Source organism: Syngnathus floridae, chromosome 6 (assembly GCF_059516105.1).
Source record: "Syngnathus floridae isolate MCC-2025c chromosome 6, RoL_Sflo_1.0, whole genome shotgun sequence".
Taxonomy (NCBI): Eukaryota; Metazoa; Chordata; class Actinopteri; order Syngnathiformes; family Syngnathidae; genus Syngnathus; species Syngnathus floridae.
In genome coordinates this window covers 16,103,239-16,125,534 of record NC_142418.1, presented here as the reverse complement: position 1 = coordinate 16,125,534, position 22,296 = coordinate 16,103,239, and the positions used below count along the sequence as shown (strand labels likewise).

General features: G+C 44.4%; 2 protein-coding genes across 4 annotated transcripts in view; one reads left to right on the top strand and one right to left on the bottom strand.

Moving 5' to 3' along the window:
- Positions 1-891, bottom strand: part of vwf (von Willebrand factor) — a 29,898-nt gene extending 29,007 nt beyond the window's left edge. Inside the window, exons 1-2 of one of the 2 annotated variants that reach the window (XM_088378347.1) lie at positions 712-891; positions 541-610 (exon numbers count right to left, since the gene is read on the bottom strand). The gene's annotated coding sequence lies outside the window, so the exon portion shown is untranslated. Of the gene's footprint in view, positions 1-540; positions 672-711 lie in introns of those variants that run through there. The other variant, XM_088378348.1, reaches the window with a different exon arrangement.
- otogl (otogelin-like) lies at positions 636-20,868 on the top strand. 2 transcript variants are annotated; one of them, XM_088378351.1, is made up of 57 exons: positions 636-945; positions 1,177-1,219; positions 1,886-1,964; positions 2,219-2,297; positions 2,378-2,470; positions 3,209-3,363; positions 3,480-3,601; positions 3,683-3,888; positions 4,229-4,353; positions 4,425-4,531; positions 4,618-4,724; positions 4,850-4,975; positions 5,182-5,290; positions 5,371-5,417; positions 5,495-5,640; positions 5,853-5,979; positions 6,065-6,242; positions 6,309-6,433; positions 6,550-6,759; positions 6,919-7,087; positions 7,436-7,510; positions 7,733-7,776; positions 7,966-8,131; positions 8,543-8,650; positions 8,893-9,031; positions 9,646-9,780; positions 9,863-10,009; positions 10,348-10,467; positions 10,554-10,670; positions 11,402-11,558; positions 11,629-11,655; positions 11,733-11,912; positions 12,005-12,283; positions 12,883-13,000; positions 13,068-13,147; positions 13,283-13,797; positions 14,118-14,295; positions 14,383-14,525; positions 14,796-14,819; positions 14,909-15,001; positions 15,128-15,317; positions 15,400-15,617; positions 15,692-15,833; positions 15,959-16,144; positions 16,345-16,557; positions 16,648-16,752; positions 16,822-16,929; positions 17,089-17,190; positions 17,269-17,373; positions 17,459-17,499; positions 17,594-17,660; positions 17,778-17,953; positions 18,046-18,150; positions 18,225-18,344; positions 18,634-18,679; positions 19,888-19,967; positions 20,032-20,868. In XM_088378351.1, the coding sequence occupies exons 1-57, from the start codon at positions 864-866 to the stop codon at positions 20,230-20,232; spliced, it is 7,485 nt and encodes a 2,494-aa protein (XP_088234477.1). In that variant the 5' UTR covers positions 636-863; the 3' UTR covers positions 20,233-20,868. The 2 variants fall into 2 exon arrangements, with proteins under 2 accessions (XP_088234477.1, XP_088234479.1); XM_088378353.1 differs by lacking the exon at positions 9,646-9,780.
- The last annotated feature ends 1,428 nt before the right edge of the window (positions 20,869-22,296 follow it).

Sequence of the window (22,296 nt, the reverse complement as noted above, 5' to 3'; positions counted from 1 at the left end):
TAGATAGATAGATAGATAGATAGATAGATAGAACTTTGATGGCAATAAAGCAGTTAAATAAAATTCATGATTATTAAAAAGTTGGTAGAACTAAAAGATAGATAGATAGATAGATAGATAGATAGATAGATAGATAGATAGATAGATAGATAGATAGATAGATAGATAGATAGATAGATAGATAGATAGATAGAACTTTGACAGTAATAAAGCAGTTATATAAAATTCATGATTATTAAAAAGTTGGTAGAACTAAAAGATAGATAGATAGATAGATAGATAGATAGATAGATAGATAGATAGATAGATAGATAGATAGATAGATAGATAGATAGATAGATAGATAGATAGATAGATAGATAGATAGATAGATAGATAGATAGATAGATAGAACTTTGACGGCAATAAAGCAGTTAAATAAAATTCATGATTATTAAAAAGTTGGTAGAACTAAAACGGTAGAAATGTGTTCATAATTGATTATCAATACTTCAAATTCGCGTTGACGTCTTAAATGAAGGAGAAAATTAATTAATTCACCTTTAATATGAAATTGAGTTCCGTGATGGCGGCCGGCGGTGATGTCTTTTCAATTTCCCGCCACTCTCGTCTTGGGCGGGAATAATCCGAGAAGACACCAAATATGCCCGTTTGTAATACCAATATGGAAAAACCGGAAAAATTTTGCTAATTTGGATTCGCGGTCACCACCTGTTGAGCGGGATCCGTTTCGTCTCACCCGGTAGGTAGCTCGTCTTCTCCTCCTACTTGGAACCGTGTTGCGTTCCTCTTTTTTTAAGGAGGGGCACCGAGCTCCGGTCCAAATATCCTCCCGAGACCAGGAACATGCACCTGATTCTGAGATGACCCTCAAGCGGACGGTGAGGCGGATTACTGTCATGTTGTTCTCTTTCTCCCACCTCCTCCTTCTTCTTCTTGTTGAGGGTAAGTTCGACAAGTTCTCATGATACATTTTCAAAACTATAAAACTACTTTAACTAGTTTAGAAACGATGTGTAATAAAATAATTTAAGCACCAGCGAGTCACCGTCGTACTTGCCGTTTTTTGTTCTGTTGTATATTTATGAGTGAAAGATAAGTACAATTTTAAAATAGTTCTTTACTTGTTTATAAGTTTATAAAGTTTATTTTCTTGTCATTGTCTGGTTTGCTTAGGTGCTCAGAATCGACCTTCAGGTTCAGAAGCAAGGCTACAAAGGTATTTATATCATTATATTTTCAGTAAAATTGGATTTTTTTTCCATTTTTTTATTTTCAATACTTTTTAACAACTACACAGGGAACTGAACACTAGTGGTTAGCACATCTGCCTCGCAGTAAAGAGGTTCTGGGTTTCTTTTTTTTATTATTTTTGTTTTTATTCAATGTTTTACCAGGTAAGCCAATTGAGAACACTTTCTCATTTACAATGGCGATTTACAATTCTTTCGTTTGTATGTTCTCCCAAAATAAGACTTAGAGATGCCCGAAATATAAAAATTGTTCCACAAAATGAGTTAAAATTGTGTTTCAATGTGATTCAACTAAAATGCAGAAGCAGATAGAAAGGTCTTCGTTTAAGATCCAAGAATTAGAAGAGTTTGTTCATGATATGTGGTATGTAAAAAAATTAATATACCGCTCTGTGTTCAGTTCTTACTTATTGGAACAGAAAAATTCACAAGTAAAATTATTGATGAAGATATTGGCGTTCAAGGATGTTTTTCAGTAAATGATTGTTTTGAATCCGGTGATGATTATACTTGCACTCTTTGCAGCCTGTTTGACTGACAGTATGTCATAAGGTGGTGTGTAAAGTGCGCTTAAACCTTCCCTCTTACCACTCTTTCCCGCTAGTGTGTGTTTGTGTATTTTATGTGTGCAGACGGGCTAATGCACTTCGAAGGAAACGAGATCTCCTCTGGGATGACGTTGGTACACTACACCGAAGAGAACCAGAGCAGGTCAGGGTGCCCATAAAAAAAATGGCACACAAGGCTGTCTTTGTAACGTCAAGCACATTTATACTTTCTCAATGAAACAATTTCTATTTCAAACAATAAAAAACATAATTTGAGGCAGTGACTCGATGGAGATGCTGCATTTTTATTGAACACCCATCATGCCGTTATATTTTACTGGTGATCAAAATGGTGGTCGTGGGAGGGCCAATTATTTTTGAGGTGTAAAAACTTTGATTATCTCTGATTTAAACCAGACGTACAGACCGCTGCATGCTGACGAGACTCCATCACGCAGTGTTTTGCACAACTATACAGCCAGAGACTCCTCATCAGGTAAGCACCAATTTAAAGATGATGATGATGTCACAAGAAAGAACATATTCATGGTTTTTTTTTTCTCTCTCCATCCTCAGAATATTGCAGCTGTCTCAATGGCGGCTGGTGTCAGGATGATGGCGTGTGTGATTGTACCCAGTTCCAGGCGCTGGGAGACCGCTGTCAAATTGGTGAGTAAAGTGTTAACACAAATGTGACATTCTCTATCAAATATTTATTCAGTGGTGGAATCTTAACTTCACGGAGGTTGAATAAAGCCAGCTGGACTGCTCTTGTTTGTTGTAGATGTTTCATCGTTAATCCAAATTCGAAAGAAATGGTTTGCATATCTTATTCTACACACGTGCTACTCCCTGGTTATTTAGCTTGTATTCATGAAATATGTATGCGCCACCACATAATTAATTTCCGCAGATCCCTTGCTTTCTATCCTACACGCACAGACCGAGAATCGTCATAAAGACGTTTTTAATCTGATCCTCGCACATGTTGGAAGGAGATATGGGACCAATCTGAAGCGTGCAGATATATTTTTTTACAATAACAAAGTGCTTTTTTCCGCCAAAGCCCAATTCTCTATAGCCGATTATTTAGTTAGATAAGGCTAATAGCTCAAGTAGCTGAGTTTGTGTAGATGGGGTAATCGTATATTTGATCAACTCATTTCCAGATAAAAAGTATCAGATGTAAAAGTGTGGCCTTTGCTAAGAAGATAAGATGATTCATGGTTCCGGACCCCCCTAAATGTCAGCATTGTAAACTGTGGGGATTCAGTAAAGAGCTTTTAAGGTGGGCGAGATGTGGAAAAATAACCCTCCTTAAATAAACGATGGCCAAAGATAAAAGTGAGAATGGTTTTCACATTTATAATTGAATTTATGTCTTAAAATCTAAAACTGATCCATCAGTACCAAACCAGGGTCAAGACAGAGACGGGATCTGCAGGTCCTGGGGTCAGCATCACTATGAGACCTTTGATGGGGTCTACTTTTACTTTCCTGGGACGTGTTCCTACATCCTGGCACAGGACTGCCACTCTGCAACGCCGCAGTATACTGTGTGGGTAAGAGAAAGCTCATAGAATATCGTTTTAAAAAATAAAAACACAATATGGCTGAAGATTTTGGCTCCATTCTGGCTTCTTCATGAATTTTGTCGTTCTCTGTGGTGTATCTTCAGGTGCACAACAGCCGAGTGTGTGAAGACAGTGTGTATTCATGTCCAAGAGCTCTTAGCCTGCTTTTCCCAAATGAAGAAGAGATCCACATATCCGGATACTATGTCCACCAGGGAGGACGCAGGTATGTGATGTGCAGAGATGATCGTGCTTATTTCGTAGCGGATTTTCAAAAGTGAGGATTCCCGTCTTTGTGTATTTGCAGACTCAGTCTGCCTCACACTATCGGTGGCGTTTTTATTGAGCGGCTGGCCGATTACATCCTGGTGAAAAGTGTTTTTGGCTTCTCACTGGCCTGGGATGGAGGCTCGGGGGTCTACCTGAAGATGAGTGAGGAGCATCGGGGATCCCCCTGTGGCTTGTGTGGGAATTTCAACCACATTGCGGGTGATGACCTCACCACCGCCCGCGGTAAGAGCCGCTATCTCATTCTCTTTTATTTACTTATCGTATTTTGTCAAACGTTTGGTTGGAAGCAACTATTATGTGAGAATCCCAGAGCTTGTTTTGACTTTTTTTATTTGTGCTTCCGCCATCCGACATGGGTGGAGCTTCGTGACGGTGCTGTAATGTCGAAAGTCGGCCATTTTGATTCAAAGCTACCATTTTGGGATTATTCCAAGCCTCACTTTCTAACGAGATAAATTTCAAGAAATCAGGCTCAATTAGCATCAAATTTGATGACGATTAAAAGTATTCACCAGGTGCCTTTTCATCACCGCTCATCCATATCACACGTGCGTAACTTCAGGCATACGAACCGATGAGCCCGCAGTGTTTGCTAACAGCTGGGCAGTCGACCTGCCTCACGAACGAGCCTGTCCCTCAGTGGACGTCGACTTCAGCGGCCCGTGTGACTCTGAATCCGACATAGATGTAAGGACCGCATCGACTTCCAAAAGTTTTGTGTGGCGTTAACGTGATTGCCATTCCATTCATGTCTACAGGATGCCATCGAGAAATGCAGCGCTCTCCTTTTCTTCCCGTTTCTGTCCTGTCACGAGAATATTGATCCCAATCCATTTGTGGCCAGCTGTGTGTCTGACCTCTGCGTGTAAGTCACTCCACTGTTCTTTTTCGATGTTTACTGCCATCGCTCGGCTACCGTCCCACATCACTTGAAGTGTATTTCTATCGTAGAGCTGATGATGAGGAGACATTTTGCAGGGCCTTGGTGGAGTACACCCGGGCCTGCTCTCATGTGGGATACCCAGTGAGGGAGTGGAGAGATAGCTTTCCCTCTTGCAGTAAGTTCTCAGTACAACTTCTCATTCCTAACTCACCTCAGAATCATCCATCAGTGAGTAAAGATGCTCCACAGTATTTCAGACTAATTTTGTGTCTTTATGTGTGCGTAAATCTTGATCTGTAGACGATGGCTGCGAAGAGAGCTTCGTGTATAGAGACTGTATCAGTTGCTGCCCTCCCACCTGCACCTTTGAAAAAGAGTGCCTCGGAACCAACCTGCATTGCCTGGACGGCTGCTATTGTCCTGATGGTAGTGAAGACAAGGAACTTAGTAATTTGTGTTAACTGCTAGTTTCTGAAGTGCCTCCCCAGCCATCAAGTGTGAAGTTGCACAACTCAGTAAATCATCCTATTTCACAAACTGTGTCTGTGAGCAAACCGTGTTTACCCAGAAGGTGAAAACAAAAATCAATCGACTCTTTTGCTTGCCACTAATTCCAAATTGTTTTCCGTCAGGGCTCATTCTTCAAAACGGAACATGCATTGCTGCTTCTCAGTGCCCGTGCGTTTACCACGGTTCGTCGTACGTTCACGGACACGTGCTTAGACAAGGCTGCAATGTATGGTGAGCGTTGACATGTATTCTATTAAGAAAGATACATTTCTCCAACGTGCTGTTCAACGACTAATACTTTTTTTTTTTAGTATTTGCATGGGAGGCGTATGGAACTGCACCGAAAACAATTGCACCGGTGAGATTTTCGGACCTTTTGTTAAGAAATCAACAAACCGGTGACTCCGTTATTTTACTACTTGGATCCATCCTCAGCCGAGTGTTCGGTGATGGGCGACGTGTTTGTGACCACTTTCGACGGGAGGATGTTTCTCCAACCGGGCGCGTGCCAGTACGTCCTGGCAAAGAGCCGCGGGAGCAGCAAATTTACCGTCACGCTGCAGTACACCACCTGCACTGAGGTGCTCAAGAGATGATGTCTACACCATATGAGGAGCCGTTGGGGGACATAAATCAGGATTCGCTCTCACATACACCTTTTTATGACCGACTCGCACAGTAATGAACCTGTCTGACTTTCATACAGAGTAATCCTGAATTATGTTCCCGATGACCCCTGATACGGTGCGTCCACAAATACATGATTCTTGAACCTCCCTTTTTATGTGAACAGAAGCAGGTGTGCATTCAGTCAGTGACGCTGATACTGGAGGAGGACGTCGGTCGTCAGATCACTCTGACCAGAGAAGGAGGAGTGATGATTGGCGTCAACTCGGCACCCGTCTTGCCTTATATCGATGGTGGTCCTTTCACTCGCATTGAACTATATAACAGAAGAGTTTTAAATCAAGTTAACACTTTCCCTTCATTTTTTTATTTGTGTAGATGCAATAGACGTGCGCAAGCTGACCTCGGTGTTCACCCAACTGAAGGCACGGGTGGGGTTGAGGCTGCATTACGATGGCCGAGGTGGGCGAGTCCATCTGCAGCTGGACAGCCGCTGGCGTGGATCGACGCTCGGACTCTGCGGGACCTTGAATGGAAATCTTCGAGATGACTTCCTGTCAGTCTGCACTTCATATACCAATGAAGGCTGTTTTTATTTCATTTTGTATATTACTGTGATTAGGTCTCCCGCTGGTATGATTGAGGGTACGCCACAGCTTCATGCAAACGCTTGGAAGGTGTCTTCAGCTTGCGTTGCGCCCGTTAACCTGCCCATTGTTGACCCGTGCGAGGTGAACCTACAGAATGGTAATTTGATTCATCAAAGTCCAGATTGAAGTGGAAACTCGGCAGACATTGTCTTCAGCTTTTAATACATTAGTTACACTTTTTTAAACATATATATTGCACACGTATCTTTTCAGTATTTTATGCTACCCAATGTGAGGTGCTCCTGGGGAGTTTGTTCACCTCGTGTCACAGCTACATTGGTCCAAACATCTACCGGCAGCAATGTCGCTACCAGGCCTGCCGCTGCGGGAGCACTTGTCTGTGCACGGCTCTGGCTCACTACGCCCTGCTCTGCTCCAAGCACGGCGTTGACGTTAATTTCCGAGCGCACGTCTCTGAATGCGGTGAGTTGCGCGAGCCGCTGGAGTGAGTGTAATCACTGTGGAGATTTGATAACGATATCTCTGCATAATTATAATATTAAATTAGAGCTTATGGGATGTTTTGTTTGTTTGCAAAAAGTAGGTCACGTCCCCACTCCCCTCTTGGTTGTGTACATTTAGGAGTGGTTTGTCTCGGAGGGATGCTGTACCACTCTTGTGTGTCGTCCTGCGGGCGGTCCTGTCGAGCTGTGTCCAGCGTGGAGATGTGTAACCCCGACGACTGCGCTGAGGGGTGTGGCTGTCCTGACGGCAGTTACTATGACGACGTGCGCCAGCGATGCGTGCGCCTGTAAGACTTCTCCAGTCTCCAGTGGAAATAGGATGTGAACACACGTCTGTTTAAATCATGTTTAATTTTTTAATGTACTCCTATGACAAAGCATTTAAAACGTCAAATATTTTGTGCAGCACTTTTTTAATAGCTGGAGCCTTTTTCCAGCTGACTAGAGGTGAAGAATTTTGCAGAATGTATTTTCATATAAAACGTTTGCACTCATAAGCTTGCAAGTTAGGGTGATTTATAACCTGGAATTTAACTGAACCACATCGTATATGTAAAAACTAAAAAAAAAAATCAGTAACAAGGATGTGTTCATATCAGGAATGGTCATGAGCTTGTCATTTCTGTTTCTGGCAGGGCCCAGTGCCACTGCTACACCATGGCTGGTGTTTCACAACCAGGCGAGGTCGTCTTCAGCGCCACTGGACCCTGGTGAGTCACAGCTTTCTTGCTTGAAAAAAGGAGGAAAGCATTTTGGCTGCTCGCCCACTTGAATACCCGCGCCACATTACAAAAATAAATACAGTGAGCCCTATGAGAATGAGTCCTGACAAATATATCGCAAAGATTCACAAATAATATATTTCTTTTATGATTGCCTCCATTAATTGTGGAACCATTGGGCTAAGCTCTTTTTTCTGCATTTTCTACCAGCTTGTGCAGGAATGGGAAGCTGGAGTGTGTGCCAGAGGAAAAAGGTAACCCTGCTCCATTAGCGCTCCCCCTTCCTTCAGTTCTTGTTTCTTCTAACAACAAAGTGCTGTTTCAGGCCGGGTCCCCTTTGCTGAAATCAAGCTTATGTTCGTAGACCTGTAGCTCTTTTCCCAGGAAGTGTAGTCGGTGAGAAGGAGAGAGGCATTGATTTACCCACGTCTCTGTGTGTGTAGAGCCAGACAGCCCAGAGATCGGGCAGTGCCCCACGGGTAAAGTCTACCACAGTTGCGCCGAACAGAGAGGCGGCGCGGCCTGCGCGCCGACGTGCCGCAACCTAATGTTGAATGTCACCTGCCCGCCCAACACGCCTTGCATCCCGGGCTGCATCTGCCCTCCTGGGTAATTATTCATTCGTGTCAGAAAGGTCCTCACAAGTACGTCGAAATCATAACAATTAAAAAAAAAAAAAAACATTAGCGCGATTTCAGCTCTTTTGGCAAATCGCTGACAAAATGATCTCATTAAAGAGATTAATTTTCAAATGTATGCAAGTGGATGTGAGCACAAAAGGACAGAAAACCCGAGGCTGTCTGTGAGATGGAGACGTAATTAGTGTGTAGTCATCTACAATGATTAAAGCCACGGTGTGCTTAATCAAGAGAGAGCATGCTGCGTATGCTTTCATCTTCAAGATCTTCACACTAATATTAGTACCGTGTTGCGCGTATCTGTCTTTCTTCCTCACAGAATGCATCCCGTGTCACTACAATCCGGTTTTGAAAATATATGCTTGCTATATTCTATTTACAGGCTAGTGCTGCACCGTGGGGAGTGTTACTATCCCGAGAACTGCCCTTGTGTCTGGCTTGGCCTGGAGTACCTCCCTGGAGAAACTGTGGAAACGTCCTGTTATAAATGGTATGTCAAAGGCCCTCCCGGATTGGCTTTTTATTATTCTCCTGATGAATGAACGGGGCACTGCAGAATGTCAGAAAAGTCATCCATTTTTGTAATCTCTATATCCTGGTGTAAATGTATACCTAATTTTGTGTTGACGCTGCCATTAGGGCAAATTCCTACTAAGGAAGTGTATGGGGCAGATGGATGACATTATTTTATGATTTTTTTTATTATTTTTTTTTGTGTGTGATTCTCCTCAGCGTGTGTCACCGTGGCTATTTTAACTGTAGTTATTCACCGTGTCCAGCTGTGTGCACCGTACACAGCGATAGACATTACCACACCTTCGACGGTCTGGAGTACGACTACCACTCGGACTGTCAGGTCTACCTGCTCAAAGTAAGTGCGGCCTTTGCCATTTGAAAAGTGCATTCTACTACATTGTGATCCGGTAAATTACAGAATGGCTTGCTTGGAGACATTTTCAGAAATAGTCGGATTGCAAAATAATTAGGTGTTTTAATTTCACACTTGATTACAGCGAGCCAAAGATTTGTATACACGTCCTTGAAAAGTACATTTTTAGTAACACTTTAAGGAAGTAGCAGCATCGCTCACCGGTTTTGACCAAAGGTGATTTTACTCTGATAAAGAGCAGCCAAGTCTCTGTTTTTTTTTTTTTCTTTTTAATCAGAGTAGGTAAAGGCGTGTGTATGAGTGTACTCCTTTGTTTTGTACCTTGGTAATGCTAGGCAAGAATTTAGCACGACAAAGAAACCAGTGTTCAGCCCAAACCTCAGGGCTCTTGTGCTCCCAGGGATATAGAATTAGAATGGCTGGAACAGGCGTGCCGATTGAGACCTGACAGATCTGCAGACCACCGTGCGGTCCCGAACACAGTAGAAGTTTAATTACGCTGCAGTATTTCCTGAGTGTGTAGAATCCAAATGTCAATGTTAGGTGATTTCTCAAAGGGGGATTTTGTTAATAAATGACCTTCATCCTTTGCGCAGAGTTCAGGAGAAACTGAAGTATCCATTGTTGCCCAAAATAAGGACTGCTATGAGAGTGGCATTGTGTGCATGAAAACACTGGTCATACATGTGGGACTTACCAAGATCTACTTCACGGACAACTCTGGCAATCCTGTACACGCTCACACAAACTCATAAAAAAAAAAAAATTCAAATCTATGCAAAGAAGACATGTGATTTTCACTTTCCCATGCAGAGCCCATCCACTGTGGTGGGTCGAGAGTCGGTGTTCAATCTGTGGAAAGCCGGCTTCTACACCGTGGTCCACTTCCCCGATCAGGACTTGACCATCCTCTGGGACCGTAAGACAACGGTGCACATCAGAGCCGGGCCTCGGTGGAAGGTTTGCAGCTGTCAATCATTTTAAATTAGGACAGATTTCATAGTCCCTCTGACTGCTCCTGCATCCCATCGTTGGGACCTGGGGAAGGCATTTTATTGGCAGTCAGTCAGTGGGGCTATCAAGCCTTTTCCTCCACAGCGTGATCCAGCCTCGCTACATTTAGGGCAGACAAATTCTGGATGGGGCCAGTAAATTAGCCTCACTGTTACATAACAGACGCACTTGCCCAGACGGCCACCAAAACACGGTTAACTTCGTTTGACAGCCAACTTTATGTGTCAGTTAAAAATGACATTTTCCATTCTATATCCCCTTTAAAGCAATTTTTTTTCCTCCAGGGTCTTCTCAGCGGACTTTGTGGAAATTTCGACGGCGTGACTGTTAACGACATGACCACGTCCAGCCACATGGAGGTTAACAACGCGCAGAGCTTTGGCGATAGCTGGGCGCTGGGGCAGGTACGAGCTCTCACGTTTGTATTACCCAAAACACACACACCGCTCGCGATCTTGCTTTCCATCATTCTTGCCCCTTGTGTGTGTAGTGCCAAAGTGACTACGTTGTAGAGCGACCGTGCGAAGCTGACTTGGGGAGACAGCCGTACGCCAAGAGGGAATGCGCTCTCCTCTACAGCGAGGTTTTTGCATCGTGTCATAATGTGGTGAGTAGGGATGCAGTAGTAACTGTAAATTAGTATTTTGTCTAAAATAATCTCACATGCACAGATTGAAGTTACAGTTTTTACATGTGTGGCCAGTAGATGGAGTCCTATATTTGCGCACATGAGACCTCAGCTCCACAACAAAGCACAAAGCCCAGAAGGGTTGATGTATTACAGTGCTTAGTAGAGATGAGCACATGTAATTGAAGAATGCCCAGATACTGATTAGAAGATGATTGATCATGTAGTGCACATCATATGATGCTTGCGTGAGCCTGACATACTTACTTAAAGACAAATAATAACAAATAAAAATACAAAAAAAATAATATCAAAGAATTAGAAAGTGTTTTTTTATATTTTCACAGTTGAGTTGAGCTGTCCTTTGGACTTGACTCTGTCATATTGGTTACCCAATCCCTTCTGTGGCGACCCACAATTCTTTGTACTGATATCTCATCGCTGATCTGAATTATTGACAACTCCTCTAAACAAGGCCTCCCTTCATTTACCCCAATGGAGACATAGGGATGGTTCCACTTGCATGAGTCAATCAATCATTTAAAACAAACAATCAGGTTTTACCTACAAAATGTTTCATACATTAAAAATGCATCGCAACATGATTTACAGAGAAAAAAAAATTCAAAGTAGCAAGTAAACAGAAACTTAATTACTTCCCACTAGTGAGACTGGGTGATCTTCATGAACATGACTTGCCTCCCCTGTAGGTGGACGTGTCCTGGTTCTACCGAAATTGCCTTACTGACACTTGCAACTGCGACCGGGGGGGCGACTGCGAGTGTCTGTGCACATCCATCGCCGCCTATGCCCACAAATGTTGCCAGCACGGCATCGCCATACACTGGAGGTCGCCCTCTGTGTGTCGTGAGTTTACAAACACACACTCATACAAATCACATGATGATTGTCAACCGGAACATTTTCTTCATTTCAGCCCAGGATTGTGAGTACTACAACCAAGGTAAATTCATATGAATAAATGTAATCGCGGCTCGTACTTTTTTCCTTTGAGATAGACTTCTGTTATGTGCATCTTAGCTCTTGGCGACGGCCCGTATTCCTTCGTGAGCGCTGTCCACAATAACACAATGATTGGAGTGAATCGCACCAGTGGATCAGTGTTTCCTTTGGTGAGAGACACATCAGGCCATTCGCCCGCCCCGGGCCTGCTCTTCAACTTTATGGTCACAGCAGGCCTACACAGGAACAGGACGTCACGTAAGCAGGTTCTACTATAGTCTAACGTGGAACACGGGAAGAAACGACGGAGAATGTTAAAAGCCGAAGCACTCGCATGTTTATCTCCCCAGGCGTCCCTGTGGTGTCACTCGAGTCAGCGGAGAGACCCAATTTCTTCATTGTGGTGTCGGGGAAACGATGTGTCCAGCTGGAGCGCTGGAGTCGAGGGGAAGATTTCAGACGGCGGGCGACGTTCATCCAGCATCAGGGGCTGTTTCTGCCCGGTCACACCTCATTTGAACTCGCCAACCAACCGGGGATCTTTCTGACCCTGACACGCACCGCCGCTCGAGCTCTGAGATATGACACCTCTGGCGCTTTCAAAGCCAGCAGCAGCTTCATACTCGAAGGTGTATGGACACTCTTTGCTGGAAATAGTCCTCAATGTCAGGGGTTACGAAACTTTTTTTGGTCCAGGTATCCTTTTCAGGAGAGAGAGTTTTCCAAAGACCTCTTTTATTCGAACGACTACGCATGAGAGTTATTTACTCAAATGACATTATTTCTAAAAAATTATTTATGAGCTCTTTAATAGAAATAAAATGAACCAAACTCAATATAATTCAAATCCACATTTGACATGATTGTTATGAAAACCAATTAACAGAGCTCGCCTTGAAAAACACCATCGAGTTCTGAAGACGAATTTATTTATGTTACCTACATCAATAGAATGATGGGATTTCTTACGCTTAAGATATCATTTATATAATAATTTGTGTCAAGTCACTATGATATGACAACTTTAAATTGGCCCAAAGCAAAGATAGGAACGAATAATTGGTTCAGTCCCCATATATTGCCTTGCACTTTTTGTTAAATGCCACAACATATAATTTATTGATGGATGTACCCCCAAGTTATCGTCGTGGACTCCAGTTTGAGAATGGCTGCGCTGCATTTATATATACACATCAGCACTAACCAATTTGCTGCTCTCTTCATGCAGAGACTCATTTTGTCATCCCCTACCGGATGATGTGTGAGTGGCGCTATCTAGCCTGCGCCAGCCCTTGCGTGCGCACTTGCACTGACCCAGATGCTACACGCTGCAACTTTCTGCCTCTGTAAGAGCCCCGCCTCTCATGACGCACGCTCCACTGGATTTTAACGGGATTTTCATCATCATCACAGGGTGGAGGGCTGTTTCCCACGATGTCCCAAGAACATGGTCCTCGATGAAGTCACCAGCAGATGTGTCTACCTGGAGGATTGTGAGTCATGCTTTAAATGGAACATCTAAAGATGAACAATCCGTTTTGGGATGCTGGGCAAACCTTAAATTTGACCATTTCAGTGAGATTTGACAACTCTTCCAAACTATTTGTGATATCACTTGTCCTCGTCAGGCGTGACTCTTCCCCCGACTCCCACCCCCTTTGCGTTTGTGACACGGCCCGACGTAACTACAACATCGCCACCGGCAACACTTTCAACAACGAGGCGTACGACGACCACAACGAGCACCACTCGAGTCCTCACAACATCTTCAACCACCATGAGGCCATCCACCGTCGCCACTACTTTCAGTCCATCTCCGCCAGGGATCCCCAGCACTCCAACCCCCCTCACCCCAACTCAAACACCCTCAACTGCTCCCACATCGCCCCTCATTTCAACTCCTCCAGTTACTCCCACCGCTACCGTTACGGCGCCATCAACCTCAGTGACGCCACCTTCTGTCATCTCCCCTGGAACTAGTGCCATTACCACATCTCCTCAAACTCAGCCCACCGAGGCAACCTCCATGCCAAGTGGCCCCGAGCCAGTGACTGCAGAAGTATCGACAAGTCAAGACACCTTCCAGACAGAAGAGGAGACGTTGACCACCTCTCCATTCTTGATGCCCACAACACCCTGTACTGTAAGTGTTACGACATCTACCAGCACGGCCACACACAGTGTGATGATTTTTTGGGTTGTATTTGGAGACACAAAATAGTCACAATCCTCCTTAGAACCAAGATGGAGCTGTCCTACCCTTTTCATTTCGTCCCCTCCTGCCTGACTTACTACCTCAATCCTGTCCTATTCAATCTTGTGCTAGTATATAGCATACTACCTCATTCTAGGAAATATTAAAATGAAAAACACTTTGTAAACTGAAGACCCCCTGCGGTAGCGGTTGCACTTTGATCTCTAAAAAAAAAAAATCTCTGTTCTTGTTGCCACATTTTCCTTCAGCCTCCATACGTCCACCGTATCAACGAGTGTGCAGAGCTCATTTGTTTCAACGGGCAGCTGCTGCTTTACAACGCATCCCTGCATTGCCGCTCCAACACCACCCGACCTCGATGCAGCCTGCTAGGCCTGCCTGTCCTCATCAACACGGACCCCTGCTGCCCGCAGTGGCGTTGCCCTTGTAAGCCGCGTCGTCGCTCATTGATATACCGTACACCGATGGTGCAGATTTAACAAGACGGATGATCAAGAGCGGCTGTTTTGCCAGGTCGTTGCTCTGTGATGTCTGACCTGCGCGTGATCACGTTCGATGGCAATAATGTGGCCTTGTATGATAACGGCTCCTACATCCTGGTTAAGCTGCCGGGAGAAACCATTATTGGCACGGTAGAGAAATGTCCGACCAGCCAGGTAATACATAACATAAATTCAATAATTGTTCGCAATGAACCTTCCACATCATGTCATAGTCTCATCAAAACATTTCTAATTTTAAAGGTGACATATTACTTTCTAATAATAATAAATAATATAATAAAGACAAATCGTTCTTTTTTTCAACATGTACTCTATTTAATTGGGTTTGTCTAGTCACTCCTATATTCATATTTCAAATTCTCATGTTTTTTGCGGCAGTCTGGATTATTATTCTTATTAGGTTGTTTTTTGTTTTGCTTCCAGAGCGTCAACTCAATCAGAAGACCTGTGAGTGGTACATGCACAGCTTTGTTCCATTACGATTGCTTTGTTTGTTTGTTTTCTAAAATATGCTTTCATTTTCTTTTCCCCCGCAGAGTCCAACAGGTGGAACATCTGGTCTGTGTTTGAAGAAATTAAATATCACGACCTCTACTAACCGTATTATTCTCAATCGACTGGATCGAAAGGTGACCCTCTGATTTTTAAAATGCACTTTATTCCATTTGAAGATTCCCAATTTGCAATTTGTCATGGAAAATATAAAAAATAAACTATTGCATTTTATGAAGATGCTCCTTTATGTGCATGTTTAGGTGACAGTGAACTACAGGCCCACCAGGCTGCCATTTTCACTCCACTCTCTTCACGTGGAAGACACTGGCACTATGTATCTTATCAAAACACCTGGTCACGTCAGCATTCAGTGGTATCACAGCACAGGGATCATAGTGATGCAGTACACCATCCCAAACGAAGCATCTGTCCCCACTCGAGGTCTTTGCGGTGAGTGGCAGCAAAGGCGTAACAGGGGAATCAACACGAGCTGACATTTAGACATGACCCCCTTGTCAACCTGTCATGGCAGGTTGCTGCGACGGCAACCCGGAGAATGACCTGAAGTTGCCCAATGGCACCGTGGTGAGAGAGGTGGGAGACATGATGCTCCTCCTGCAGGCTTGGAGGCTCCCCGTGCCCGACGAAAGCGAGCACACTCGCAGGGTCGGCGACAACTGCACCGTCGGGGACTGCTCCAGCTGTCTCTCCATGCTCCGTCAGAGAGCATTTACACCGTGCCATAACAAGGTGTCATCATCACTCAATGTGTAGCAGTTAAAAATGAACACATGAATTTGACAGCGCTTATGTGTGTTTTGCAGGTGCCCCCGGATCAGTTCTGTGACATCATGTGGGCGGGCGACCTGCACTACAAGGACCACCAGTGTGACTTCCTGGCGGCGTACGTGGCTGTCTGCTACACACACCAAGTGTGCTTCAGCTGGAGACGACACAATTTCTGCCGTGAGAAGACACACTGGCACGTTTTTAGAAGAAGGGCTGAATCATATTTCAATTCATTTCAATGTGGGAAATTGATTTGTAAATTGCGTTCCAAGCATGGTCAAAGATCAACATTCCTCCCGCAGCTCTGCGGTGCCCACCTGGCAAGGAGTACCGTCCTTGCGTGAACACCTGCGCCAGTGTCACCTGTCTGAACAAGGACTACTACGAAGAGACAGCTTGCCCCTTTGTCCGGGAGGAGTGTGTTTGCCGTAGCGGGACGCTCTTGCATCGAGCCGATTCCCCGCACTGCGTGACTGAGGATCGTTGCGGTGAGTCGCAATGAAAGACATCTTTTGTCATCTTGGGGGTACATTTTGATTTGGGAGTGGCAGAGTGCATCACCCTGCAGTTTGTAGATGGCTTTCTGATCATGGAGATGTCAGAACGTTTTGAGCCAGAGGCAGCCACCAAAAAAAAACTTGGATAAGCCCACTTTGCTCCTCGGTGAATTCCCATCTGGCTTTTATAGCATGCACTGACAACGAAGGCAGGCCCCGGGCCCCGGGCGAGGTTTGGAACGGCGCCGCTCAAGGCTGCTGCCTGTACAAGTGCATGGAGAACGGCTCCGTGCTGGCCGTGGAGCCTGACTGTGGATTTGTCCCGACGCCAATGTGCGAGAGGCAAGGAGAGTACGTGCTGGATGTGCTGGAGGAAGGCGCCTGCTGTCCCAAGAAGATCTGCGGTGAGTTCAAGTGTAAAAAAAAAAAATCGCAGTTAGGGGTTTTATTATGATAAGACTCAAACCGTTTTCTCACCATGCCCTTCCATCCAGATTGCAACATGACCATATGCGACAACGAAGCGCCGGCTTGTGACGACGGCGACCGACTGGTGATCGGTTACAGCGCCCTCTCCTGTTGCCCGGAATATAGATGCGGTGCGAACAAGCATCATTCTGTTTGACATGCTTTGTCCTTAAAACTATGTCGAATTTTGTCACCCACAGAGTGTGACCCTGCAGCGTGCCCACCCGCCCTTTCCCCTGACTGTAGGGAAGATCAGTTTTTAGTGGAGATACGAGAGGAGAAACAATGCTGCTATTCTTTCCTCTGTGGTAGGCCGGATGTTTCTTAAAAACCTCAAAGGAGACATTTACTCCTTTTTTTTTTGCACAATTAAAAAAAATCATTATGACTTCATAAAACATTGTCTCACTTTGTTTATTGCAGTGTAACTTTAGGAAAAGCTAGAATGATTTGTTTTGTCTGCGCAGTGTGTAACCCATGCTTGGAATCTCCGCCAACCTGCTCACGTGGAGAAATCCTGGCTGTGGATCTGAACACCACCCACAGCTGCTGTCCACAATACCTTTGCGGTGAGCATTGCCGCCATACGGCATAAACGGAATTTTTTTTTTATTATAATGTTTGCTTTGATTTCTTGTGTGTTGTAGTGTGTGATGTGAACAAGTGCCCCAAATTATCCATGAGCTGTGCACCGGGTCTTACTTTGGTCGAAACTACTCCTCCAGGCTATTGCTGTCCGCAGCAACGCTGTGGTACATCAACACTTGAATTCCAAGCTTGTTCTTTATTTTTGTGGCCAAACCTCACACATTCTACTTTTGCCTCTTTCCCTCCTAGAATGTCAATGTGAGGACAGTGCTCTCCAAGTGTGCCAGCTTGTAAGTAAGCCCTATTAAAACCAACTCCAAAGCTTGGTTTTGTTCACACGGAGACAGCAAAATCGCTTTAGTCATGGCTTTTATCCTCTCTCAGGGGGAGGTTTTATTCGAGGTCCCGGATCTTAGCAGCGGCGACTGTAGCTGTCCTCGACACACGTGCCGTATGTGAAACGCAATGTGGTGCCAGTCTATCCTGAGATCTCCGCCCACGTACTAAAAAATATTTTTTACCCTTTGCTGTTATGATTGATTTCATGCACGTGTGTGTTTGGCTTTAGAGAAAGCGGAAGTGTGTCTTTTCCAAGGGGTGACAGTGCTGGGCCCCGGCCAGTCCCTCGTTCAATACTTTGAGGCCTTGTGCTACACTGTCCATTGCCTCCACCACAGAGATCCAAACACGGGCTTCTACGCCATGGAAATCACGTCGGTCAATTGCTCCCAACATTGTGAACCGGTATGTACGAGAAACTGTATATTTAATGCATTTTCATATAACAGCTTCATTATTTAAGAGAGGTAAGGCTTAAAAAGTTTTCTTCCCAACAGAACCAAGTATACGCATCCTCCACCGACCCTCAGGTGTGCTGCGGCTCCTGTAAAAACGTCTCCTGCTTGTTCACCAATGAAAATGGAACGACAGAGATTTTTGCCGTGAGAGCAAAGAAGAAATTAACAACATTGCATTTTTTTTTTTAGATGTGTAATGAGTGGAATGGTGTGCGCAGGCGGGGAGCTCCTGGGTAGAGAACTGCACTCGTTACGACTGCTTGGAAACGGCGGTGGGAACCGTGGCGTTGGCCTCCAGCGTGGTTTGCCCACCTTTCAATGACACAGAGTGCGTTCAGGTATGCGACTCAGGACAAAAGTATTGGGACAGCAAGTCAAGCAAAAATGTGAATTTTTATCCGTCGCACCTGAGAGATGGTTGGGAAAAGAAATGTAATGACTTCGACAATATGATTGCACAAGTGCGCACACCCTCGAACATGTGGCTGTGTTCTTAAGGAGCTAATCACATTCAAACTCAGTGAGTGGGAGTCGACCCACATTTAAAGTGCCTGAAATCAAGTTCAGATGTTCAAACATGGTCACAATTAAGATCAGAAGATGAAATATAAGATTGTCTACTTGCAGAGTGGTGGTGTGGTCCAGAGCTATGTGGACGGCTGCTGCAGGACATGTGAGTCCCTGTGTTTATTCATGCTTGAGAGGGGTGAGCGCCTTGTTGCCTGACAGCAGATATGGGCTTATTGGCTGAATATTTTTTTTTTTTTGGCGTGGGGTGCGCAGGCTGTTGTAGCAATTGGCGATCAATCCTGATGCTTGGCCTGTTTTCCATTTCCCCACAACCTGCGGCTTTTGTTTGATGATCAGCACCTGGAAAAAGTGGAAGTTATAATCATCTGTGCATCAGCACTGTAATGGTACGCTTCGGGCGATTGGAAGTGGATTGTTTCTTCACCGCTTGCCTGCTTTGACCTTGCGATTGCTCTGCGGTGAGGATGCAAGCTGGTGCAGAGATTCAGGTGTTCTAAAAGCATTCTGTGATTTGTTTTTATTTATTTTTTGTCGGGGAGGTGAGGAAGCAAATTCCCTGTGCATGTGAGCTGCGCTTGGCTTCGTCCTCTGTTTCTGTGCCATGTTGATTTCTTGATGTCTTCATTTTTTTTTTTTTTTTTAATTATTGTTGTGTTCTCCCGGCGCTTTCTTTCTTGGCTGTCCTGACGATGCTACCAGGTGCTGGAGCGGGTATTTTACCCCTTACCTTTAATCCCGTAACCCCCACTGGTAGTACTAACTGTGACACAGGTATGTGCTGCTTGATATAAGATAATGAAGCCCCACGCAAATTGATTGATTTCCAGTGATCGCACATTCAGTCACCATTGTAGCCAAGAATAGTGCAAGCACCCCACCAATAAATTACCTGCTGCTGGGCAACAAAGCTTCCAGCTCAATAGTCCTCACTTAGTCTCTAATAGAATGTGTGTTGTGTGTGTGTGCGCGTGTGTGTATATGTACTTATGTTCCTCATCATCATTTGTGCCAATGATAAATTGACCATTCAACCACCTGAGCCACGCCACCCTGAAAATCAATCCCAATCAATTATCCCCATTCAGAGGAACTTTAATTCCACTCATACATTCCAGCCCTGCCAAAAAACAAGAATAAAATAACAGCACGTACGAAAAAGATTCAACGACCCGTGCCTGAAACGAAACAGGATGTTGGGAATTTTGTTTAGAAGCCATTTCATCAAGCTTGAAAATATAAGGGCCTGTTCACAGATGATTGCATAATTATTTCTGTAAGGGTACATAATGTTTGATACGACCTCAGTGTAGGTTGACAAAAAAAGTCATTCATTTTATTTTCTGAGTACAGGCAAAGAGGATGGAAAGACATGCAAGCGAGTGGCTATCCGGACCACCATACGTAAAGATGACTGCAGGAGCAACACACCTGTAAGGAAACACACACACAAAATCTGACGCCGTACCTTCATCCTCTACGCCGACCTCGTAACAGGTGACGGTCTTCTCCTGTGACGGCAAATGCCCGTCGGCCACCATCTTCAACTTCAACATCAACGCTCACGCCAGGTTCTGCAAGTGCTGCCGCGAGAACGGACTGCAATCCCGCTCGGTGGCGCTTTACTGCACACGTAACGCCACCAGCGTGGAGTACCGCTTTCAAGAACCTCTGGACTGTACCTGTCAGTGGAACTGAATGAAAGGCTGAGATTTGTGATCTATGACGTAATACATGGAAGGTACTGTTTTTAACTTTTGGACAGCGCTTGAAGATGAAGGTGGCACAAGGTCATTTTTAAAAGTTTTAAGACATACAACATTTAAGACATTTTTTGGGGTATAAATAATGGAAACATATTTTGTAGAGCGTTCAGTTGGCCTGGCGTGATTTGCTTATATAACCCTCATGTCAAATGAGCACATTTGCTTATTTAATAATACGCCTCGAAAATAGTATAGACCATGTTGAAGATGTTTTGATTTACTTCACATTGGCAGATATTTGATAGTCACCGATGACCCAAGCATGGTGCTTTTTTCAAATGTGCCACTTAAAAGCAAAACATCATTTGAACTATGCAGGATCAATCGAACATACAAGCCACATTTGTTACATTTTGCTGCATATTTTTGATGACTTTAAGTCTTTTTTGTGCAAAGAAACTGATTCACCATGTGTAAGAGGTTATTTCCTTCGTGAGAGTCACTTTTCCACCCCCTAACTTCTCATTAAGCTCACTTCTCTGCGGGGCTTCGACAGTTAAGTACACCACACACACCGTAAGAGCTTGTCAATGTTTGTGTGGTGTCTGAAACGATTAAAAAAAAAACATTCATGGTGCAAAGGTTTTGAAATGATTTCTGTCATGTTTTTATATCACAAAAATCTGGCATTAGAACAGAGGTGTGTCGACTTTTTATATCCACTGTATATGGCCTAAATGTACCTCTTTTTTTTTCTGATTCAGTATGAAACGTTTAAATTCAAAGTAATCATTGGCGCTGTCACGATGTTGTCGCAACTCCAGTCCTCGAGACGCCGTGGGGATTGGCGCTGACGGAGAAAGCGGCGACCTCTCTGTTTGTCACCTGGGGACCCCCGCCAGGATAGGTGGACGCTTATCAAGTACCACATCCGTCAAGCACCACTTGATGATGTCATTCATCTGGCAGAAAAAAATTGTCTTTCTATATATTTGTGTCAGATTCCGGGCTCACCTGTTAGTTACTAAGCAACCGCTGTCAGCACATGACAGATTGAGTTTCCAGACGTTTAAAGATGCATGATCCCCAGCCCGTAGAGACTCGGCCAGGAAGAATGACCAAGCGTGCTTCAACATGAACGTGACTTTATTCTTTATTTTAGACTTTATTCACACTCACCATGAAGTCTAAGTGAAACATAGAATATGTGTTTTAGTTATTTTGAATAATGTACTTTTATTTGATGTGCACACCTGGATGAAAAATTCATATTATTGTCAGCCACTGTAACATTATGCAAGTTTGTTGATATATTTTGGAATATCTGCATTTTAACTCCACTGGACCAAAATGACCAAATTACATTGCATTAACTCTACGTCCGTGTCTGTCAGCTGGAAACTTTGACTTCCACGGAGTCACCGTGTCCAACACTTCCGTCACCGGAGGAAGAGAGAGTTGCCGTGGTTACCGGGCTGGTGTGGAGCTGCACTTCCAATGTGAGCGCCTAGAGAGTGAAGATGGCCAATTGGGGAGTGCTCTGCCTTCTTGACCATCACCATGGGTACGCAAAGTACATGTCAAACCAGTGAAGTGCCCATAATCCTCAAATGTTCATTGATGTCGCCCTTTTCTTTCTCTGAAGTGCCCACTCGGGGAGTGAGTGCGTCGCCACGTGCTTTCTCAGGCTGCAAGCTTGCGTGGATCATTACGAAGTCAACCTGGGAACTGAATCAGGGGAACCTTACAGTCTCAAGATGGATATCTTCAGGTACATTGGGGAGTACACCATCATTCACACTCACGTTCACAACTATGGGCGATTTAGAGGATTCAATAAATCCAAGATGGTTAGTCGAATAGGCAACTCTATTATTGAACAAATAATAATTAAGCCTTATCATGTCATGCAGAAATGTTTCCGCCCCCCACTTTCAACCAAGCTCCACCCCTTCCTGGTTTCTTCCAACGACCAGGTGTCCCATACCCCCCACTCCCCAAAATGTAACTCTACCCAACACACACACATACAGCTGAGTAATGGATCTCATGACTT